This window comes from Candoia aspera, chromosome 15 (genome assembly GCF_035149785.1).
Source record: "Candoia aspera isolate rCanAsp1 chromosome 15, rCanAsp1.hap2, whole genome shotgun sequence".
In the NCBI taxonomy this organism is placed as follows: Eukaryota; Metazoa; Chordata; class Lepidosauria; order Squamata; family Boidae; genus Candoia; species Candoia aspera.
The window spans coordinates 1,985,829-2,007,869 of record NC_086167.1 but is presented as its reverse complement, the minus strand read 5'-3'; the positions used below and the strand labels follow the sequence as shown (position 1 = coordinate 2,007,869).

Here is a 22,041-nt window from a genome sequence, read left to right as displayed (position 1 = left end):
GGCCCTTCCAAGGTCAGCCCCTCAGATGGAGCTTTGCTGGCTCCTGGATTGCTGCCAGTCGTGAGCAGCGCCGTAGCCAAATTCAGCCACGCAAATGCAGTATGTTTGTTCCGATCTCCGGCTGTAGAATTCCAGCTCTTCTAGATAAGCCGGCTTGTGATTGTTAAACGAGAGCCTGTTAAATAATAACCCGCAAGCAGATAACGACGAGGCTTTGCTGCATCTCCGCTTCCAGGGACCGCACGTCCCTGGCCGGTTTCCAGGGAGAGAGAGTCACTGGACAGCAGAGCCTCCTGCCAGCTCCAGGCTACACCGAGGGAAGTTTACGGCTCTTGGGGCAGACCTGGGTGTGCGGAAAGGGGGGCAGCTGTGTTCAGCTCTATGCCCAAAGATGCGCTTTTGGGTGGGACTGCTTTGCTTCCAGCTGCATGGCGCTCTAGGAAAGGTAAAAGACTTTAGGAAAAGCCCTGAGCCTTCATACAAAGCCTAGCAAATGTTCCTTTTTTTCCCCCTAGCCTGGGAAGCTCAGCTGTTTCTTCGCAGCCAATGACAGCAGGCCCCCTCTTGTCTGCCCCCCCCAGCAGCAGCAGCCCCTCGCCATCTGTTTTCAGTGGCTGCAGTTATTCATCATGTTCCTTTCCCAAATTTGGGCCACTGCCCCGTGGGAGTCCTTGGCTGCATGAGCCCAGCGGTGCTTTCCCAGAGCTGCAGCCCCCCTCCTCCTTCACGCTGGGGACGAAGAGGGCGAGCCTTGTCAAGACGGTGAGTGTCCGGGAGGCCGCACCTCCTGCCCTGTGTTCCCTCCGGCCTCCTTGCTTGGGACAGGTGCTGGGTCTGGCTTGGTGGCGTTCCACGTCGAGGGTCCTGATTCCAAAGGCTCATGGTCAAGGCGTTCGGCCCAGGGGCATGGAGTGCCCTGCTGTGGGCTTCGAGCCAGACCAGCGAGCCTGGCTAAGAGCCATGGGCATGATGGTCTTTCTGCCTTTCAGCAGCATTCCCCCAGCCCTCCTGCTGCAACTCCTGGCAAGGAGAGGACAGCCACCGTCTCAAGGGGACCTTTGCTTATACCCGAAGATTTTACTAAAAGGAGGAGTCCTGTTTGTGGAAAAGCAGGTAATGCTGAAATTCCATGCCTTTCTCAATCTGAGACACTTTCAGGTGAAGAGAGTTGCCTGCTTCATAGAAGGGATACAGTTGCAATCGGAAGTATTCAACCTCCATTGCAAATCAGGTTGATGGTCAAAATGTACAGACTTTCAGCTGTTTGCAGTGAACAAATCAAACAAAAGCAATTGAAATAGCTCAACACAACGAATGCTTCAAGTGGTGTCCCCAAATTCAACTGAAAATGCAACTTATAATGATTTCTCCAGTCTCAAAATTAGTCAACCCCCTGAATAGAATCCGTCACAACAGCACACATACAGTATGCAAAACAGGTGTTGTCTCAAGCACCCCTCATGCAACTAATCAAGGGCTTCGTTAGTTGCACCAGGTGTGCTTGAGCTGGAACACGTGAAATACCTTAACTGGCTAGGGGTTTGTTGAGCGTCAGGTTTGACTGCATACAGTATGGTTAAGTCAAAAGAATGGTCCAAAAAGGTAAGAGAAGAGATCGTTGCCCCTCACAAACAAGGAACAGGATACAAAAAGATAGCGAAGGCACTGAATGTTCCTAGAGATGCCGTTGGAAGCATAGTTCGCAAGTTCACAGTTAAAGGAACAGTGGTTACACTACCTGGACGTGGCAGAAAAAGGAAGCTATCAGTGGCTGCAACCAGATTTCTGAGGAGGCAGGTGGAGAGAAACCCTCAAGTTACTGCAGAAGACCTGCAGCAAGACTTGGTGGCACCAGGCACTGAGGTTTCAGTGAACACAGTAAGGCGTGTACTAAACACAGAAGGTTTCCAGGCCAGAACTCCAAGATATGCACCACTGCTGACCCAAAAGCACAAGAAAAGTCTGCTCCAATGCTGTATGCTCAAAATCATATAAATAAACCACAGAAGTTTTGGGATTCTGTTCTGTGGAGCTATGAAACAAAACTGGACCTTTTCGGCCCGATGGATCAGCGGTATGTCTGGAGGAAGAAGAACGAAGCATACGCTGAAAAGAACACTCTGCCTACAGTTAAGCATGGTGATGCTCTGGGGCTGCTTTGCATCCTCTGGCACTGGAGACCTGCAGCATGTGGATGGCAAGATGGATTCATTGAAGTTCCAGGAAATCCTAGGAGAAAACGTCATGCCGTCTGTAAGGAAGCTGAAGCTTGGGCATCACTGGACCTTCCAACAGGACAATGATCCCGAGCATACCTCATATTCCACTAAGGCTTGGATACAGAAGAAGTTGGATTCTACAGTAGCCATCACAGTCACCTGACTTGAACCCCATAGAAAATCTCTAGTGGGATTTGAAGAAGGCGGTTGCAGCACGCAAACCCAAGAATATTACTGAACAGGCCATTGCTCATGAGGAATGGGCTAAGATTCCTCAGGAACGCTGCCAGAAGCTGGTGTCGGGCTATGCACCTCGTTTGCAGCAGGTCATAACAGCAAAAGGGTGCTCTACTAAGTACTGAAGATGCTTGCCGTGAAGGGGTTGAATAATTTGGAGACTGGAGAAGTCATTATAAGTTGCATTTTCAGTTGAATTTCGGGACACCATTTGAAGCATTCGTTGTGTTGAGCTATTTCAATTGCTTTTGTTTGATTTGTTCATTACAAACAGCTGAGAGCCAGTTTGGCCTAGTGGTAAAGGTTCTGGACTAGAGACCAGGAGTCTGTGAGTTCTAGTCCCGCCTTAGGCATGAAAGCCAGCTGGGAGACTTTGGCCAGTCCCGCTCTCTCAGCCCAACTCGGTGCAATGTAGACTAGCCTCGTGGTGCACCCTGGGCAACGTGACTTGTCACGGCTAAATAGTCTAGACATCTGGCTGCTGGACCTCACAAGGATTTCCCAGCAAGAAAAAGCAGCATGAACACTGAACTGCTATGCCATACGAATTTAAAAAAAAATTGCAAACAGCTGAAAGTCTGTACATTTTGACAATCAACCTGATTTGCAATGGGGGTTGAATAATTTTGATTGCAACTGTATGTGGAGAATAAGGGAGAGGACCTGGACAGAAATATGCAAGAATCTTTACAGAATCAAAGAGGGTTGAAACATTCCTTAAGAGAAAGTGGGTCTATTACTTGGAGAGTATCCTATCTGAGGGTAAGCCATGGCTACAGGGAGCATTAGCTGCACTCCACCTGAAGCAGGATGCTCTGGCAGCAGTTACCCATGGCCTCATCACCTCTAGGATGGACTCCTGCAGTGTGCTGCATGTGGGGATATCCTTGGAGGCCATTTGGAAGCTGCGATCAGTACAGAATGGGCCCACCTCATGAAGGAGAACCGTTGAGTGTGGCACCAGTATGCAGGAGCTGCTGCGTTTGTCTCGTTTCGTGTCAGAAATGCAGGAAATAGAAGGGGGGAAAGTATTAATTGAAATTTAAAAAGTTAAAAACTTTTAATAAAAATATAAAATTTATATAGCTCTAGCCCAGTGCCGGGCCACGTTGATGGCAGAGGTGTACGTCACTCTGTGTACATGTCGGTCCCAAAGGGCACTGTAAAAGGTGGGCAGTTGTTTGAATATTGCCGCATTCGCAGCAAATATCCTTGCCCTCAGGGAGAGACACCCATTTTTCCATATGATCTTTAGTTCTGGCCAAATGCTAACCCTAACCAGTGCGCAGTCTGCTTAAACATCTCCAAACCACTCCTTCTCCAAACCTCCAGGCAACTCGAGTAGTTCTATTCAATTATGAAGGCACTTTACTTGAGTTTTCCATCTTTTTAATCATTCTGTTTGAGGTGTAGTAGCAATCTCCTCAGCACAGGCTAAGAAGCTCCTTCATGACTTCAATCTTTTTGTAGGAGGTACTTGGCCAAATAATGGGTGTGCCAGATCGGAGCTGCATTAGTTGCTAGTAAGCTTCCAGGATCCATTTGAAACATGGTTCGTTGCCTATAAAGCCATAGGTGGCTTGGCATTTGGGCACCTCTGGGTACCATTGTGCACTTCCCACTTAGGGAGGTTGAGACCACGTGAGACTCCGTGAGGAGCAGCAAGGAAATGATGTTCTTCTGTAAATGCTCTGTCCTTTGGCCAAAACGGTGCCCTCATTGGTGGTTTTGAGATAGGTGGTCAAGACCAGATTGTTCTGGAGAGCATTTGGTGCGAGTCCATGTGGAATCAGCAGGATGCAAATGTTACAATTAGCTCTTTTCCCAGACAGACAGAAACCTTATTTTGGTCGTCAACCAATAAAAATACATTCTGTGAAACAAACAAAGCAACTTTTTCATCAATAATTCTTGGCAACCATATTCACACCAGCCTCCTCTTGCCTTTACTGCCTAAACACCCAGGGCACTCGGCACGATTGTACACCTCCCTGCTGCCGTCAGATGCCAACCCTGCTACAAACAGGGTTGCCTGGGTCTGCGCAGCAGTGCTTAAAACTTGCCAGATGACGACTGGTACCATAAACCAAATTTAATGAGCGTCTAATTCATCACACAGAGCACTGTACTGACAGATAGGCTAATCCTCACGCTTCCTGCACCAGCCTCATGCTCCCACCCCCCTCCTTTTAGATTCTTTTTTTTCCTTTTAGACTTGTCTGTGCGTGTATGTAAAATATTAGATTTTAATGTATTTTCTGTGCTCTTAACTGATTGTACTCTACCCTCCTTATGCTGGTCTTTGACCGTAATAAAGATTTGTTTGTTTGTCGGCAACCATTTGTGGGCGAAGCTTACACATAACACAGCAGAAATTTTATTTATTTGTTTATCAAATTTGTCACTGCCCATCTCCTCCCACCAGAGGGACTCTGGGCAGTTTAAAACAATAAATATACAATATAATTAATATATAAAAATACGATATTTAAAAATACAATTATAAGTAACAATTATCAATAAAAATGAAGTCCAGGTGGCAATGATCTAATTCAGTCCTTGCGTGGGATGAGCACTTTAGGGCACTAGCCATCCCCAGGCCTGACCATTCCCCTCCCTGCCCCAGGCCAGGCAGCAGAGCCAGGTCTTCAGAGTTCTCTGGAAGGCCGGGAGTTAAGGGGCCGACCTCACCTCTGGGGGCAGCATGTTCCAGAGGGCGGGAGCTGCTGCAGAGAAGGCCCGCCTCCTGGGCCCCGCCAGGTGGAATTCTCTTGCTGACAGGGCCTGCAGCATGCCCTCTCTGCATGATCAGGTGGGACAAGCTGATGTAGTGGGGAAGAGGCGGTCCCTCAGGTAGCCTGGCCCCATGCCACGTAGGGCTTTAAAGGTGATAAAAGTGATGACCAACACCTTGAATTGGGCCTGGAAGCAGACTGGGACCCAGTGCAGCTTGTGCAGTAAGGGTGTTGTATGTGCCTATCTAGGGGCACCAAAGGTAGCCCGCGCGGCTGCATTCTGGACCAGCTGTAGCTTCCGGATACTCTTCAAGGGTAGCCCCATGTAGAGTGCATTGCGATACTCTATATGGGAGATAACAAGGGCATTTTGCTACTTTTAGAGAAATAATTTTATCTTGGTTGTTTAACAGATGATGCAAATAAAAATTATCAGAGTGCCCCAGAAATTTAAATGAAAGTGGGGTGATCAACTGGTGGCAAACATCCCTGTGGAACTGATGCTACAGAAGAACACAGGTGGTGGTGTCTATGGCACCCATGTCACAGGGCAATATCAGGTTTCATACAAGGTTTTCCTATATTTCCCTTCCAAAATGTTCTATATTTCCCAAAGCTGCTTTTTCATTCCCTTTTAGAAAAACCTAAAATATTAGGGAAAATAACAAAACTCAACCCAATCCAATGTACTTGAGAAAGAAAGCAGCGGGGAGAAATTCTGAGATGTTTTTAAAGTGGGCCCTTGGCATTTCTTTAGCATGGCAAGAGCTTGACTTTGCCGTAAAAATCTGTCTACTTGGCTGGCAGTTGCTTAGCTTTTCAACCAAAGATCTGGATGTGTGGAACGATCTGACTGGGTTTCCCCCGGTGATTCCTGCTCAAACCTTCTGAACTGGGGCTGGGAAAGGGATCGGTCTGTATAAATTTGGGCAAGTTTTATAGGTAATTCCTGGAAGGAAAGCGGGATGGGAAGAATGTTCCAAAGGCTTAGCAACTTTCCTCCTTTTTGTTTTAGGAACCAAACAAAGGGAGACTGAAATTCAACAACTGGAGGATGAGCTCCAACTTATTGGGCAAAAAATGCAGCATTACTACAACCGGCAGCAGGAACTGAAGTGTGTACCAAAAACGCCTTTCCGGTTATGATTCAGGGGTCGGTTTCGGTACTGCAGCCTGTAGCAGAGCAGGAGAGTCGGAACCGGATGCTGCAGCGCTCATCCGATGGGTTGCCCAGCCTGGGGCCACCCACTGCTCCCTCCTCGCTCGTCCGGAGATGCTGAGCATGTCCGCTGGAAAGCAGTGCTGCTGCAGAGAATGAAGGACGTGGGCGGGGGAAGCCGGGGCTGCCTTCAACTGGGGGGGGGAGGGGGTCCCCAGGGAGTTATGGCTCTCCGGGCCTCGCCGTCTCACCAGAGCAAGGGCCCAAGCTCAGCCCAATTTGCTTGCGTAAATAAAAGGGGCCAGCCCAATTCCCTTGCAATGCCGAGTTGGTGGTGGATGGAAGTCGTTCTCTAGATGGATGCGGAAAACAGCTGCTGCATTGGCTGGCCGGAAGGGCAAACGGCTGCGTAGAGGTCAGAGCAGGTCGGAAAGCAAGACCCGTTCAAAGGGTGGCCTGTCCTTCTGCTTGTGGTGCCCCAGGAGCCCTCTCAATAGCCAGTGTTTGTTTTGGAAGAGGTTTTGCCTCTTCCTTTTTCATATTTCTTTTTTATGTTTCTATTACTGTTTCTAATTAATGGTTTGATTTCTGTTTTCACTTTCATTTAAAAACTGAAACGATCACATCATCTGTAAAAGCAGAAACAGCTGAAGTGGCCTTTGAGGGGAGGATCCTTTGCAGGTTGCTCCTGTTGCTTCTCTGCAAGAACAGGAAACAGCTTCGGCTTGTCTTTCAGGTCATGCCAGCGGCAAGAACGCCTCCTGTGCAAGTGGCTGGAATTAAGAGGAGTCGAGGAACCTACAGATGCGCAAGAAATCCGCGAGAAGCTGAGCCAGGTATCAACCTGAGGCCCCTGGAGTCGCTGTGAGAATGGGGGCCATCAGACAGGCCAGAGCAAACTGCTGCAACGCGTCAGCTTTTTCAAGATGAACAGAAACCAGCCTTACAATCCTTCCCCCACCCCGCCAAAAAATATGCTCCCTGGCTTTGACAGGATCTTAGTTTCTTCCTTGTTCTGGAGTTGTAGCACTGAACACAGAATCCTACCTTTACCTTCATAGCGCTTTAAAGATGAGTCTCTCACCAAAAATAACAAAGTTGAAAACTGGAACATTACAGAAACTGGAGGAGCTGTTAGTAGACAAAGTTGCTTAAGGTTTAGACTCAGAACTGGAAGGACCCTAACCGGTCATCTAGCCCAACCACGCTGCTCTTGTCCAGGATTCACTGGAACATCTGAGAGAAGACCATCCAGCCTCTGTTTCAAGCCCTCTGGCAAAAGGGAACTCATACTTCCTTCGTGTGCCACCTTGTACCACAGGCTGGCAGCTCATACAATCAGGAGGTTCCTCCTGAACCTGAACCGCCTTACTTGTAGCTTCAGGTTCCGCCTGAACCGCCTTACTTGTAGCTTTAACCCCTTGATTCTGGTCCTGCCCTTTGGGGCAATAGAGAATAAGCCGGCTGCTGCCTCTGTGTGCCATCTTCAGATATTTAAAGACTGTCATGGTCTCTTCTATAGATTAAACACACCCACGTTCTTTAACTTTTCTGTGCAGGGCTTGGGTTGCAGACCCTTCACCATCTTGGTAGCTTTCTGAACTCACTCCAATTTGCCCCCGTCCTGTTTGAACGGTGGTGCCCAGAACTGGAACCAATATTCCAAGCAGGTCTTGACTAAGGCAGAGGAGAGAGGAAGTGACTTCCCCTAACTTCTGTGCTCCATGCTCTTCTTAATGCATTCCAAAATAACATTTGCCTTTTTTTAGCAGAGGCATTACACTGCTGACCCATCTTTTGCTTGAAAATAAGCTTGGGGTGAATGAAGCTGCTCCTGCTTTAAATCCCTTTGAGAAATAATACTTAGAATTGATCTGGCAGCTCATAGTGATTGAGGACTGGTAGTAAGCCAAAGGCAGATGTGCGTGAGTTCATTGTTGCTCATGGAAAAAATTTTAGGATTAAGAAAGCTAGCAATAGTTTCAGAAAGGTACAGTGTGCCATCTTTCTGTAGCTGAATCGGGCTCAACCACCTAATTTTTTATATTCCTGTTTTTTTGCAGCTGAAGATGCAGATGGTCACACTTGCAAGCACACTGGTAGGAGAGAGGCAGCTGATGCAGAAGTACGTGAACCGTGTCCAGGATATCCAAGCTGCTCTGAAGAGTTAAGGACCTCCACCTCCTACTTGCGTGATCACGCAGTAGAGGACATTCTTTCTGTCCCTGGCTCCTGCACGGCCAGAGAAGCCACACCAGGGCTTAAACCAGCCGTGCACACCCCTTGGGGACCATCAAACTGAACCACCCCAGGAAAGAGGGGACTTGCTTTTTAGAACACATCTAGGGCACTGGACTGCAAGACAAATGCATTTGTTTACATAAAGGCTTTAAAAGTCAAAGCAGTCAGTTCTTATTTTTATTTTAAAACATTTGCCATTAATGAGTTAATGTCTTAAGTTGTACATTTTGACATACAAAAATACTGTGCTACTGATACAGTTGAAAAATAAAAGGATTCTCCATGTTGGAGAAATTCACAGCGTCACCAAGAAACCCACTCCCATTTGTTTAGGGTTCGTGTGACCCCTGGAGCCCACAGGAAGCTTCCCAGGACCTGGCCCAGAACAACCTCCTTGCAGAGACCAACTGCTAGGGGCTCCTGTACAGCAGGACAGTTGGAGTAACAAGAAAACCAAAGGCTCAGAGTTGTACTGCAATGCAAGCCAAGAGGAGGCAAGGAATTCCTCTGTACTGATGGAGCAAGGCATGGCTGGCTGTCAGCCGTACATTTCATGATGTCTCCCGTGGGCCCCTTGGCAGCAGACTGCATGATGTTGTTGCAGGATTAAAGAGCTGTTTGCCTAAGGAATTCACTCCTCTCTTGTGGGGAGGGAGGGAAGGCGAACGGCCATCACAAAGGACAATTCTCTTCACCCCCCACAGCCTCAAAAGAAGGCCCCTGTCCTAGGCATGCAGCCTCAGACAGTGCATACATCTGACCAAGTCTTGCTCTTCGCTCAGCCACAGCATAGCTGTCTCCTAACACTGCTGGCTGCAAACAAAGGACAGCTTTTGGGGGTGTGGCATAACCCAAAGCCTGAAGCATATAAAATGATATTTTAGGGTAACGTGGAGAATTTATTGTGGTTAATTCAGATTCCTCTTCAGCCTCGTCCCTGAATAGCTCCAGCAGAGAATTAAAAAGTTAACACACAGGAGAAGAAATGAGAATTATAAAGTTCCTAATGGTGTTTTTAAGTAGTCCTGGGCAGAGTCCACCTTCCCAGGGCATGATGACCATAGTAGCTGCACGCAGGGAAGAGGAGCAAACTCTACTCCCTTGTAGTGGGACTAGTGTGTATTTTCACAAGCCAGGCTGAACAAAGGAGATCTGGTATCCCCCACGCAACAGAGAAAAAGTTAAGGCCCAGCAGAGCAAGACAGTTTTTGAAGTTGGAGTACACTAGAGCGACAGGTCAACTGGGCTCCTCCAATCAAAGGCAAGATCAAGTCAAATGCTGAATGCAGACAGTGTTTGAGGCTCACATACAGTGCAGACTTCTGCTTTAAAGGGAGATAACTAAATTTTTAGCAGGTTTTAATCAGATTTCAAGCTGCAAGTATGTGCATTTTTTCTGCTTACCCCCACCTTTTCTAGGATTGGACTGCAAAATTGGTGTAAAACAGCTAACTTGAATTTGAGGGTTAGTGAGGCTTCTATAAATCAGATCCTATCTCTTTAAAGAAGAGAGCTTTCTTCTGCTTTTCTTCCTCCTCTTGACCGCACACCTTGCAGCATCTCCATGCAGATTTTGAGGAGCTGCACAAAGGCAGGCTGCCTGCTGAGCAAGAGGAAGAAACTGCCATCATTCCAGGCCCCAGAGGGAAGAAAAGCCACCCGGTCCATGTTCTTAAAGGCCATGATCCCTGATAAATCTGCAACTCTCATGATGGGGATACCCAGGCATCCCCCCACTCCATGTTAAGACCAAGGACTCGGTTCTCCACTCAGGTCCTGCTGAGCAATACTCCGCCACAGAGAAAGGCTTCCTTGTATGAACCGAGTCCCTGTCCACAGAAAAGCCCCTCCCCATCCGACCACGAAGACCTTAAATGGAGCCTAAAGCCTCCCCAAAGCGTATTTTCTGGCCAGGCTTCAAGTAAAAATTAAAGTCTTTGGGTGCCTCGAAGATCAGAACAATTGTTGAACCTAAATTAAACTCTCCTAAATGTTCTCCTTTCCTCATAGGGATGCCTTCGTGGTCCTTGCTGGTCACAAAGCTGAAATCGTTGAATGACCCTTTGCTGTACCGAGGGTTGTTGGTCTGCAGCTTCTGTGGAGAGGGAGGAGCGAGAAAAAGGCTGTTACTCCGCAGGCAGGGAAGACACGTTGCCCGTGCTCAGGCCAGCCTGCCGCCTCGATTGTTAGCCAATTGCTTGGATTAGCTTTTTGTGTGTTAAAGACAGGCAAGGCTGACAGAGGGACCAGACCGCGGTGGCTCTGCCTGGTCCTCAGAAGGGGCTCTTCTCCTGGTACAAGTGCTGCTCGCCTTTGGCCCGACCCACGAGGATTCAGTGGCACATGCAGCTTTCCAGGGTTAGCGGGCAGTCTAACCTGCCCCCTCCAACTCGATCGCCTGGTGGCCCTCCAGGTATTCCAGAACCAGGTCTCCCTGTACCTCTGGGTAGCTCATTCGCCAGCAGTCAGGGATGCCGGGCCTCATCCACCTGTTGCGGGGCACTGATCCCACCAGCACAAAAACGGCCTTTCTTTCCTCAGCTGGAGAGGCCAAAGATCCCCCCGTCGGCCTTCCCAGGTAGACCAGACAGGAAACACGACTAGATGAGCTAAGTCTGTTTTATTGTAAGGCTACAACTGCACGTCTGAAAGTACAAATGTCCCAACGTCTCTCTTTACAGCCTGATAAGTTAGGGACGTTTCTGAGTTTCTTTCTCTTCCCGTTTGTAGCTGCGGGCAACACCCCTCTTATCTGACTGTTCCCTAGGCAGCACCTCCCCCCCTCAGGCCATGCTGACATACCATTGCACCACCTCCACCCCACTCAGGGAGCAGGAACAGTAATGGGGTGCTGGTGGGCTTCTCCCTGCCCCCCCCCCCCCAGCTTCCTGCTCTGCCTGGTCGGGCATGCTGCAGAAGCACCCCTTGCCTTAGGAAAAAACCCCGCTGCCCACAGAATAGGTCTCTGGGGCATTCCTGGAAGTCACAGCGAGGCCCCCCTGCCTCTGACATGGGGCGGGGTGTGGGTGGAGGAGAGCAACTCACCAGTTTGCCTCCTTGCAAATAACCTTGGTTTTGTGGCAGCCATTTTGTGCAGGCTATCAACGGTCAGACGGGAAGGATCCTCCATCCAAGGCAAGTGCTCTGTCCCCTCTCTGCGCAACGCATAATTGGGGCGCTTGGCCAGAAATGGAACCACAAGACCAAGAGTTTTGGGCGCAGGAACGGTCTTGTTAGTGAGAAGACGATACAGGTTTCCCTGATGGCTGCAGTGTCTTTCTCCCCTTCAGTGAGTACATTCCCCACCCCAAACGCCTCCCTCGAAAGGTTGCTCACCTGATCAAAGTAAATGCGGATGGATCCCACGTTCTGAGCTCCCACTGCCGTCAAGGAAAAGAAGCCGTGTTTCCAGTAGCCTGACAGGACAACCCGTTCATTATGGCAGAAGAGTTCTTTGATCCAACGAGCCACGCCGGGGTTCACGGACATCAGGGCACCTGGAGGGAGAGCAGGTCTGTGCTTTGTCTTGGCTCATCCTGCTTCCAGAAGCTGGAGACAGAACCAAAGTGGCAGCAGGGGAGGCACCAGAAGATGGCCTCAGGCCCCCTTCGGTGCCGTCTGCCTCTAACTCTGGAAAGTAGCTCAGCAGAAGTCTGAAGACAACGTCTGCCAGAGGAGGGTTATCCCTAACCTCCACTGACTTCTGAGAAGATCAAACCTAGTGGGGCGGGGGGGCTTGCCAGGGCAGGCTGAGGGAGAAAAACCACTGCCGTGGGGGGGCAGAGCTTGATCTCTTCCCCCAGGAAGCTAGCCACCACAAGGAGAGGTCACACGAGACATCGCTCAGCGAGCACCAAGGACTCCACAGACATGGCTCTGGACTGCTGCTCTTTCTGAGCTGGCTGCGGGGGCAAGAAAGTCCTCCTCCCAAATGGTCCAAGTGTCCAGGCAGGTGCTGTTCTGGACCTCTGCAGGGGCCTGAGGTGATGGGAAAGTGCTTCAGGTCCTCCCGTCCCTTTTTGTTTCCTGATCCCATCCATCTGCGGCAAGGGGCGGGGCTTCACAAGATGCCATCCGGCCCCCTTTCTTGCCAGGATGCTCTCCTGCACCCCCCGGTTGTCCAAGGAGGCATTTTGGGGAAGCAAGGCACCAGCCTTTGCTAAGCAAAGAAGGTTAACGCCTTGGGGCCAGGGGCAATCTGGTTGGGAACAGCTTGCTTTGATAGATCCCCTGGAGAAAGACTTTTTATCTAAAATTTATTTCTAATTCATGGCTTCCTGTTCGTCAGGTCTTCTTGTCTACCTGCAGAGGACTGTGAGGAGAGCAGATTTCCCTTCAATGCGAAGAAGACCCTTTTGCTGACACATCCCTGATTGCAGCATAAGCTTAGCAAGCTAAACTCCCCCATCCCCCCCACGGTTCCTTCCAAGACTTGTTGTAGAGCACTGTAGACTGCGCAACATGGAAGAGGTTTGCACGCCACTGTGATTAAAGTGTGAGGCAGCCTTCCTGCTCCTGGGACTCATGTCTCAGTTGTTCTGTTGGCAAATGTTAGGCCTGGGAAGAGCTGCCTCCCTGTCTCCCACCCGTGGAAGGCAGGCCTACCTGGGAAGTGACGCCGGCGGGAGACCTTCCAGTCTGTGGGGGAGTGGAAGCAGTGGTAGTCTCCAGGGGCCAGGTAGATCACACAGTGAAAGAGCTCGTTGGTGTCTTTTGTGACCAGCTGCTTTTGGAAGGAGTCGCAGCAGGAAGCTGGAAGAGACCAGCAGAGGACAGGTTTTCTGAGGAAGAACTTGGAAAGCTGCCATATCATTGATTCAGTGACTCAAGTAGTTCACTCCCTCCCTCACTCCAGACAAAGCTAAAGGCTGGTCCTGGCATCCCCTGTGTGTAAAGGAGGCTCCATCCCTGAGCAGTAAGACCAAGACGCCACCGGATTGAGAAGCGCACCTAAAACAGCCAACGGCCTAAAACCAGGCAGGTCAGTCTCCCCTGGGACTGGGAGACATGAACGTGGAGTTTTCTGGGCAACAACTTGGTTCCACAAACTGTCTACCGGTGAGCGTGGTCTTACTTGGGAAATGGAGCAACTGAGAAGCAAAGCTGGAACCCTGATCTTGAGCTCCCGTACCATATTAATTACTGATGAAAATCAAGAAGCGAACACAAGAAGAGCAGTGGAGGCACCTTCCCCGTGCAAATTTCACTGCATGTATTTATACTGAATATACAGCCACCAGACTGTGAGTTACAGAATACCATTTATTCCTTCCATGTGACAGTTAGGAGCTAAACAGCCACTGAGGCCCCAAGCCCTGCAAACTTGGCTTCTGAAAAAGCTCCCGTGGAAATCATTACACTTTATGAAAGGAGGTTTCTGGAGACCTGGTCATCTAGGCCCCAAAGCAGACCACGGGGCCAGCGCAACGATTTGAATGCCTGCCTGAGACATCTCACAGCTTCCCTTCTCTCAGCCCAACCTACCTCGCAGGCTCGTTGTGGGAAAGAGTTGGAAGGAGTCTGCCCCCTTGGAGGACAGGCAGGATATACGTGCAACAAGAGAAGCTAAATAAAAGCACCGCTCCTCACGGACAGGGTTGTCTCAGTTTCTGTGGGTGTGTTGCAGTCCTGAGTTGCACAGCCTCCTCGTCGGAAGGCCTCCTCCCACCGCCCAGAGACGGCCGCCTTTGTCACTGGCCGGCGTCTGTCCCTCGATCCCAGCACTGGGCTGGGAGGCTGGAGGGTGCACCAGCTGTGAAGCACAAGCGTCTCCTTCGCTCCACTGGCAGGGCCGCAATTTCTCCTGATGTTTCTAGGGAGCAAGGGGAGGCTGGCTACCTCACCTTGGTGCGAGTCCCCTTCTTCTAAAGATGCTTCCAAGGAACAGGCTGGCCAGAAAGGGGAGGACTGCTCTGGACAGCAGAGCTAGCTGAATGGAAGAAGGATCCTGGAGCCAAAAGGGAAGACTTACTTGGATTTTTCTGGCAGTTTTCATGATTGGCATGTGGACCCAGGAAGGACTCAAGAGAGTAAGTGATGCCTTTTACTTGTTCCACTTCACAGTTCTTCACTTGTCCAAAACTGAGGATCTTTCCGTCTGAAGGACTGATCTGTAGAGGAGAAAGAGCAAAAAGAATGTGGATGCTGTCTTCTCTCCCTCCTCTATTAAACAATATCAAGTTATTCAAATTCACAGCATCTTGTTCTACTTCCATTAAATGCTATAAAAATAGTGTGGATGTAATTAATCTACCCAAACAAGCAGCATTAAAACAACTTGATATCAAATGCTTTTCCATATGAAAAAAGGGTTTTCCAAAACCTCCCATCCAAAGGCGGGAAAGGAGGAGGCAGCGCACCGCCCTTTGTCTCGGAAACTGACCACGCTGTGCCGGTCGCAGACAGGCCGGGCCTGGGGTTTCAGCTTCCGTCGGAAAAATTCGCTCAGGTTCCTGTAGTGATGGAGGTCTTCCACAGCCGCCTCCTTCATGTTCACCCCGAAGGTCCAGATATAGAGGCTGAGGACGGGCTTTCGCAACCAGGTGGGGAGCTCCACGTTGTTCAGGCGGCCCCACGCACGGGAGAGCAGGCGCGTTGGCACGGACTTGTACAAAGAAACCTGGAGACACAGGGAGGGATTAAGGTGGGAGATGGGGCGGCCACAAGAGTCGCCTCTGAACAGACGCTGCCGCCTGAGGGAAGAAAGAGAAAAACCCTCCTGGCCCAAACCCCTGGCAAAGTCTCAGATCAGCAGCAAGGGGCTGGCTGGGCAGAGCAAGAATCTGCCTCCCTCCTTGGGAACCTGGAACCAGCAAGGCTGGACATAAGCATATGCACAGCTCATTGACACGGGCCTGTTGCATTAACACAGCCTCCCTTTTGATTTAACACCGAGAACGTGGAACTATTCAGGGCAGGGAAACCGCTATTAAAACACTTCCACACTGAGCTCTGAGCAGTGATCCTGTGGGAATCCACTTCCACCCACAGGGACCTCTCCTTTCCCTTCACAAAGACTCGTTTTCCCCAGCGAGGCCAAGATCCCTTTGGCAGCATTCCTTCTCTGGGTTAGGATACTGCAAAGAAATCCTTCCGGGGTTTCCTTGAGAGATTCAGAAGAAGGGAGCCATCTGCATCTCAGAGCGGAGTGAGAGATTTCCAGGTCAGGGTTAATTGGCCCGTTAATTGATTTTGACTGCAGAAGCCGCCTTTCATCAGCTACCCTTCCCATCCCTCCTCCCACAAAATCCATTTCAGACGGAAACACAGAACTGCTCTGCACTCTTTTTCACTGCCCATCCAAAAGCACCTCCTCTCCTCCGCCTTCACATATTTATTTATCGCTATATGGCGAAGAAGCAGGAGTTGGAATAAGCACTTTTCCACCTGCACTAAGCAGTGGAAGCACTTTCCCACAGATGGGTAAAAATTACAGCATGTTGTGGCAGTTCTGGTCCAAGTGATCGCTTTTTGTAATGCTGAATATGCAAAATATGGCTATTACTTACATTCCCGCCCTTTAGTTCAGAACCAGGGACCTCAGTGTGCAGAAGCTGACCAATTACTAGGAGTAAGAGGTCGGCCCCTCTTTCTTGGCCAATACAATTCCCCCCCACCTTCCCCCAACAAGCTGGCCTGCCTAGCTCCTGGGTCAAAAAGAGGCCCAATCCAGTTCAGCCTGTTTTGTCGCAGGCCAACTGAAGCCTGGTCCTCTAGACAGAGTTTCCTCTGCTGGTCCCAGAATAGCTGGTGACAGTGGGAGAGGAGAGGCAGCTTTCAGAAACCGCTGGTAAGTTTTCAGAGCACTGCAAGGTAGAGCTTCCTCCTCCACGAAGGTCCTTGCATCTCTGGCAAGGCAGAAACACCTGGACATCCCAGTCCCAGAGTAAAATGCAATGACCCTGGCCCTGAACCAGATTTGCAGCCCACAGAACCCTCTGAACTTATGCTGCAAATGCTCCACAACTTCTGGTTGGCTTTTGGTGGAAAATGGAAAAGGTGTATCAGCCATAGTACAAAGTAACTAAACTTTAGAAAGGGGAGAGGGGGGGAAGCATCTGAAAGTGCGCGTTCTCCTCAGAAGAGGTGTACCCAAGGTATAACCCTGGCCTACTTCAAGTCCACCTGACGGACCATGACTGAAAACAAGTCAGCCAAAAGGAAGGCCAGGCGCATGAAGGCAGACGCTCCATCTGCAAGGAACCTGTCCAAACGTCTTGCACTGTCCGTTGACTTTGGTCATGAATTGGAAAGCAGGTGAGCAGCTTTCTGTTATTTGATGTCTCCCACCTTCCTCAGCAGTTACGGAGATGAACTAAGGACAAGGATAAGCTTGGAAATTATATCTTAATGTGTCATGGTTCTGTTGTAGTCCTTGCTAGTGACTTTATTGCAAGACTCGGCCCAATGATGCCACTCTTTATACTTGCCTCAAGTGCCGATTCTCCCCTTCACCTAACGGCTTAATCCATCTTCAGTTTTGTCAGTCCAAGTATAAAGGATCATGGGGAGCGGCAGCTGGCCCAAATGATCATTAACTTTGAGTCAACCATCTTGGGTCTGTAGAAAGGGATCACAAAAGGGGAATATATACGCTGGGGCAGCTGTGGTGCCAGCATTCTGATGGCTCATTGTGTCTCCAAAATTAATAAAATTTCTTTAAAACTGATACCCAAACGAGTAGTGATCACCTCTCTCTCGCTGTGAAATTAGTATGCAGTATGTTGTCCAGAGGGACGCGGTGGCGCTGCGGGTTAAACCGCTGAGCTGTCGATCGGAAGGTCGGCGGTTCGAAACCGCGCGGCGGGGTGAGCTCCCGTTGCTCGTCCCAGCTTCTGCACACCAAGCAGTTCGAAAACATGCAAATGTGAGTAGATTAATTGGTACCGCTTCGGCGGGAAGGTAACGGCGTTCCGTGAGTCATGCTGGCCACATGACCCGGAAGTGTCCTATGGACAACGCCGGCTCCAAGGCTTTGAAACGGAGATGAGCACCGCCCCCTAGAGTCGGATTCGACTGGACTTTACGTCGAGGGAAACCTTTACCTTTACTATGTTGTCCAGAGCAAACCTTTCTGGCCAAGACTCCCATGGAAAGGTTCTGTCCCGTTAGCTGATCTAGATAGAAGGGGGCAACTTCACTATTTTCAAGCTCACCCATAAGATTCTGCAGTGTGTCACCAACTGCTCTGCACTTGAATTGAGCCAAGTATCTGACGAGACCTATCTGAGACTGTGCCATCTTAGGTTCTAGTTAAAACTGGCCTTTATGCAGCGATCTTTGGCATTCCTTATCCTTGGGATAACTTTGTGTCGTTATGGAAGATTGGAGTACTTGAAGATACTAGAAATTGTGGCTTCTTGGCCCAGTATTTAGATTCATTGGGTTTTGAGAGAGCCAATGTGGAGCTGAAACAACACATACTTGATTGTTACTTCCAGAAAGGTTGGAGAATTTTCCCCTAATACTACAAAGATTGTTTATTTAGAAGTCCCTTCACTCTTGCCAATTATCTCATAAATATCCTATTTGTTTTCCTTAGAAGACCCTCCCTCCCACCCACCCCTGGTAAGGCTCAATGCTTCACCCTACATGGTTTCTGAAGGGAGATACAACATTCTTTCACATTCATCTTTGTCCCTGTCTGGAGACGGTGACTGAGTCAACTTCTCATGTTCTACTGGAGTGTCCTTTCTCTCAAGCTTACTGTCTCGTTTTAATAATTTCCCTTGTAAGTTTGATGAAAATAAGGTAACCTTTCTACTACCCAATTTGTCAACTGAAATTTCTGGAAAGGTTGTCAAGTTCTGCTCAATTGCTATTGCTGAAAGGGGAGGTGGTTTAGCTTTCCTTTGCTAATCTAGAAGCTAGCTCTCTCACAGGGTAACTCACACAAACTCTGATTTTAATTTCTAATTATAGTTCGGTTCTTTTCTTTTACTCTGGAATCAAACAAACTGTACCTGGATTCTTTTGTTCTTTGGCCATAAATAAACTGAAGTTGTCATTTATCAGTTCGCTACAGCTTCTCAACTATGGAAGTCAATTCTTGTTGGGTAGGATGCTAGAGAGAGAGACACTGCTTGCTTTCCAACAAACAGGTAATAATCTCTGGGAGATACGGGTGAGCTAAACTCCAATTAAGAATTCTAGAACTAAGTTTAAATCTAAGCTTGGTTTGATCAAGGATGTGCTGATGCCAAGATTAAAGCAGCCAAAATATACAGGGCTTACAGATATGCTAACTGCTACTCCTTGTAGGAAACTTTATGAGGAACAAGCTGGTAGCTTGGTGGAAACTAAGCACTCAAAGAAATTGACTGACTGAGCAAGGACAACGAACTAGCTGACAAACAAACAAGGTTTAGGTCAGGATGGTGAACATTAAGTTGACCAGTAAATTAATTTGTATCACCAGAGTGAAAAGTCTTTTAACTGCCCCATGGTGTGCTGTTTTATGCTGTTTTTATTGATTGAGAGGTGGCATTTGACTCGATCCGAGGAGGAAGACTCTGGATGCCACTGGCAACCTTCTCTACTGATCATGGAGCCCTGCTTCTAATTACGAGGTTCCCTGAAAATACCTCAATGCAGGTTACTGTTGTACCTGTAGGATGCCTTTCACCACCAAGTCTGTTCTTGACAAAAGCAGAGCTTCAGCCAGTCCTCTAGGCTGATGCACAGCACCCAGCCCATCTACTGTGCAAAGCAGTCTAAAGCAGAGCCTCCAAGCCCTCCTTCTGCACTAGGGGAAGACTTGTCATCAATTACCAAAAACAGTACCTTTGTTTTTGGTAATTGATGACAAGTCTTTCCTTAGTTGGTAGCCATTAAAAAGGCTGCAAGTCATAGACTTTGCTGGAAGATCAATGGCATCTACAAACAGCAAATTAAGGCATTTAAACATTTGGTTGCTATTTTTCAGTCTTCTGCTGTTGAAGAGAACAAGTAACAGCTGTTACTGCCTGGGCCCCTAAGACTGCTAATGCTATCTTGCATTTCCCTAGCACACAGATGATAACTATGTTCAGACTCTACATCTTTTTAAAGATAAGGTCATCAGCCACCATCATGATTCACAGATTGGTAAATATAAGGACTCCAAATGTCTAGAAGTGATCTCTAAGAGATGCTTCAGGTTCCTCAGTATTTTAATTCATTACAGGTAGTCCTCACTTAACAACCACAATTGGGACCAGAATTTCGGTTGCTAAGCAAAGCAGTCATTAAGAAAATCCGACCCAATTTTACAACCTTTTTTGCGGCAGTCATTAAGCGAATCACCATGGGCATTAATTGAATCAAGTTATGTGAATCACATGGTTCTCATTGATTTTGCTTGCCAGAAGCAGGCTGGGAGGGGTTCCCTAACCCTAACCACAGGATGCTGCGACAGTCATAAATGGGAACCGGTTGCCAAGCACCCAAATCATGATCATGTGACCACAGGAATGCTGTGATGGTTGTAAGTGTGAGGACCAGTCAGTTTTTTCAGCACCATTGTAAGTTCAAACCATCGCTAAATGAATGGTTGTTAAGCGAGGACTGCCTGTGTTGCACATGGAACCCTAACCCTAACCTGGATTGACTTCTCCAGAGGCTAGCATGAGGCTCCATCATTTAAAATTTCAGCTAAAACTCGCTAATGGAGGATCCCCAGCAGAGCACTCTGAGATCTCCCAAGATCAGGTTGCTCCAAGGTTTAGCTAATCACCAGAGTTAGGATTTAAACTGTGCAGTGGACTGGTTACCATCATACTACACATGGGGAGAATATGTAACAGGGCAGTGGGCTGCATGGAAGACCCCTTGCTGCAGCCAATTATCTAGGTAATACCTCATTTGTTTCATTGGAGAGCCTTTTCTTTGGCCATATTTAATGCTCTGCTATCTATGTTTACAGAAGGGAGATATACCAACATCTCAGTGCGAGAGTGTTATGTCTTTGCCCAGCAGACAAACAGCCAATTATGCATTTACCACAGCCTTGCCCATTTCATACAGCCTGGCACACAGATTCAATAATGCCCCTTTATCCAATTGCCTTGATAGGCCGAATAAGGACACTCTCCTCTTTCTGGGTGATACATCTGCAGAAATCACTAGAAGGGCTGCTAAGATCCATCCTGCAGCTATCGTGGCTCTTGCGATGGGGTTTTTCCATCTTTCCCTCGCTTTTAAGCTCCCTTAAAGATTGCCGAGCTCAGTTCAAATCCAATTCTCAATCTAAGAACGGTGTTCTCCGTTCTCTCCCCATTCATTGTGCTCCCGATTATGTGCATTGTAGAACTGAGACTGCCAACGACCCTCACGGGCTTTTTGTACCCTGGGAGGGGCGGCTCAAGAGCTTCCTTGGCCAGCCACTGTAGGTGGGAGAGAAGAGGCGGGGCTGCAAGGTGACCCACTCCAGCAGGCAAGCCTGGGCAAAGGAATCAGGCCTCATCAGAACTGCTGGCCCGCTCTCCACCTGCCTCTTTGCTGAGCAGCAGCCTGGCCCCCTGCCTTTCAGAAGAAAGCCAAGCTGCTCCTCCAGCAGATTCCTTCCCTGCCCTTTCTCCAGGTAACTGGCACCAGCCACGGGGCTTATCAGCAACTGCCCTCCCCAAACTGGAAAGGCCCCCCAGCTGGCCTGTTCCGCGTGGCTTAGCTGGGGAGGTCTTCAACTTATCATGCTGCGCCCACAACTCCTCGCCGTCCAGTCCTCATGCCCGCACTCAAGGCGGGTTGCAGCAGGACAGACCTTTTCTGCCCGAGTGCCAGCGAACACAAGGGCTGCAGGAAACTGTTGGTTGCAGCGCCAACGGCAGCACTAGTGGCAGAGGCCAACCCGCTGGAAAGCGCCAGGGCCCAAGTCAGCCTAGCACAACTTGTTTTTGACAAATCCGTGCTGACTTTCTGTGATTCCTGCATTATTTTTGAGGTTTCTCAGCCTCTCTACGATCCGCTCTTGCATCTTCCCGGAGATGGCTATGAGACTGGCTAGTCTGTAATTCCTGCATCCTCCTTTTGCCTTGTTTAAAACAATAGAGGCATTTGATCAGCCCAGAGTCCAGGGTTTCTCCAAGGTAACATACAGAGCCTCCCTCTGTAGCCTAGGATGCATGTCATCTCACCGCCTTGGAAATTTAAACTCATTCTGAGTCAATGGATTTCTATGCAGCTCTACGACTCTATAATTCTATATATCTCAAGCTTCAGTCCTGCCCTTTCATCCTGCTGTTCATTATTACCTAGTGGAACACGTCCCCTTTTGCTGGAGAAGAAAGAGCCAAAATAGGAATCAGACAGTTGCCCCTCCCCGGCCCTCCTTTTCTTTTGTTATCTGTTAGCCTTTTTGTCATTATCAGAAAGGAACTGGTACTGTATACTGTTTCTTTTCCCTTCTTTTTATTTTAAGTGCTTTTGGAAAGCCTTTTGTTGTTGGTTTTAGCATCCTTTGCTAATTTCAGTC

At 48.8% G+C, this 22,041-nt stretch overlaps 2 protein-coding genes across 10 annotated transcripts in view; one reads left to right on the top strand and one right to left on the bottom strand.

Moving 5' to 3' along the window:
- SFI1 (SFI1 centrin binding protein) overlaps window positions 1-8,751 on the top strand; it is a 47,837-nt gene extending 39,086 nt beyond the window's left edge. For 2 of the 5 annotated variants that reach the window (XM_063315751.1, XM_063315746.1), the window contains 5 exons: window positions 516-762; window positions 990-1,158; window positions 6,207-6,306; window positions 7,087-7,186; window positions 8,414-8,751. In XM_063315751.1, coding sequence (XP_063171821.1) covers window positions 516-762; window positions 990-1,158; window positions 6,207-6,306; window positions 7,087-7,186; window positions 8,414-8,521 — 724 coding nt within the window. In that variant the 3' untranslated portion in view covers window positions 8,522-8,751. The remainder of the gene's footprint in view (window positions 1-515; window positions 763-989; window positions 1,159-6,206; window positions 6,307-7,086; window positions 7,187-8,413) is intronic. The other 3 variants (XM_063315749.1, XM_063315747.1, XM_063315748.1) reach the window with 3 other exon arrangements.
- The window catches only part of PISD (phosphatidylserine decarboxylase), a 52,024-nt gene continuing 38,721 nt past the window's right edge, over window positions 8,739-22,041 (bottom strand). For all 5 annotated transcript variants that reach the window (XM_063315757.1, XM_063315759.1, XM_063315758.1 and 2 more), the window contains 5 exons: window positions 14,974-15,210; window positions 14,563-14,701; window positions 13,197-13,343; window positions 11,928-12,088; window positions 8,739-10,686 (listed from right to left, as the gene is read on the bottom strand). In XM_063315757.1, the coding sequence (XP_063171827.1) occupies window positions 10,462-10,686; window positions 11,928-12,088; window positions 13,197-13,343; window positions 14,563-14,701; window positions 14,974-15,210 (909 nt within the window). In that variant the 3' untranslated portion in view covers window positions 8,739-10,461. The remainder of the gene's footprint in view (window positions 10,687-11,927; window positions 12,089-13,196; window positions 13,344-14,562; window positions 14,702-14,973; window positions 15,211-22,041) is intronic.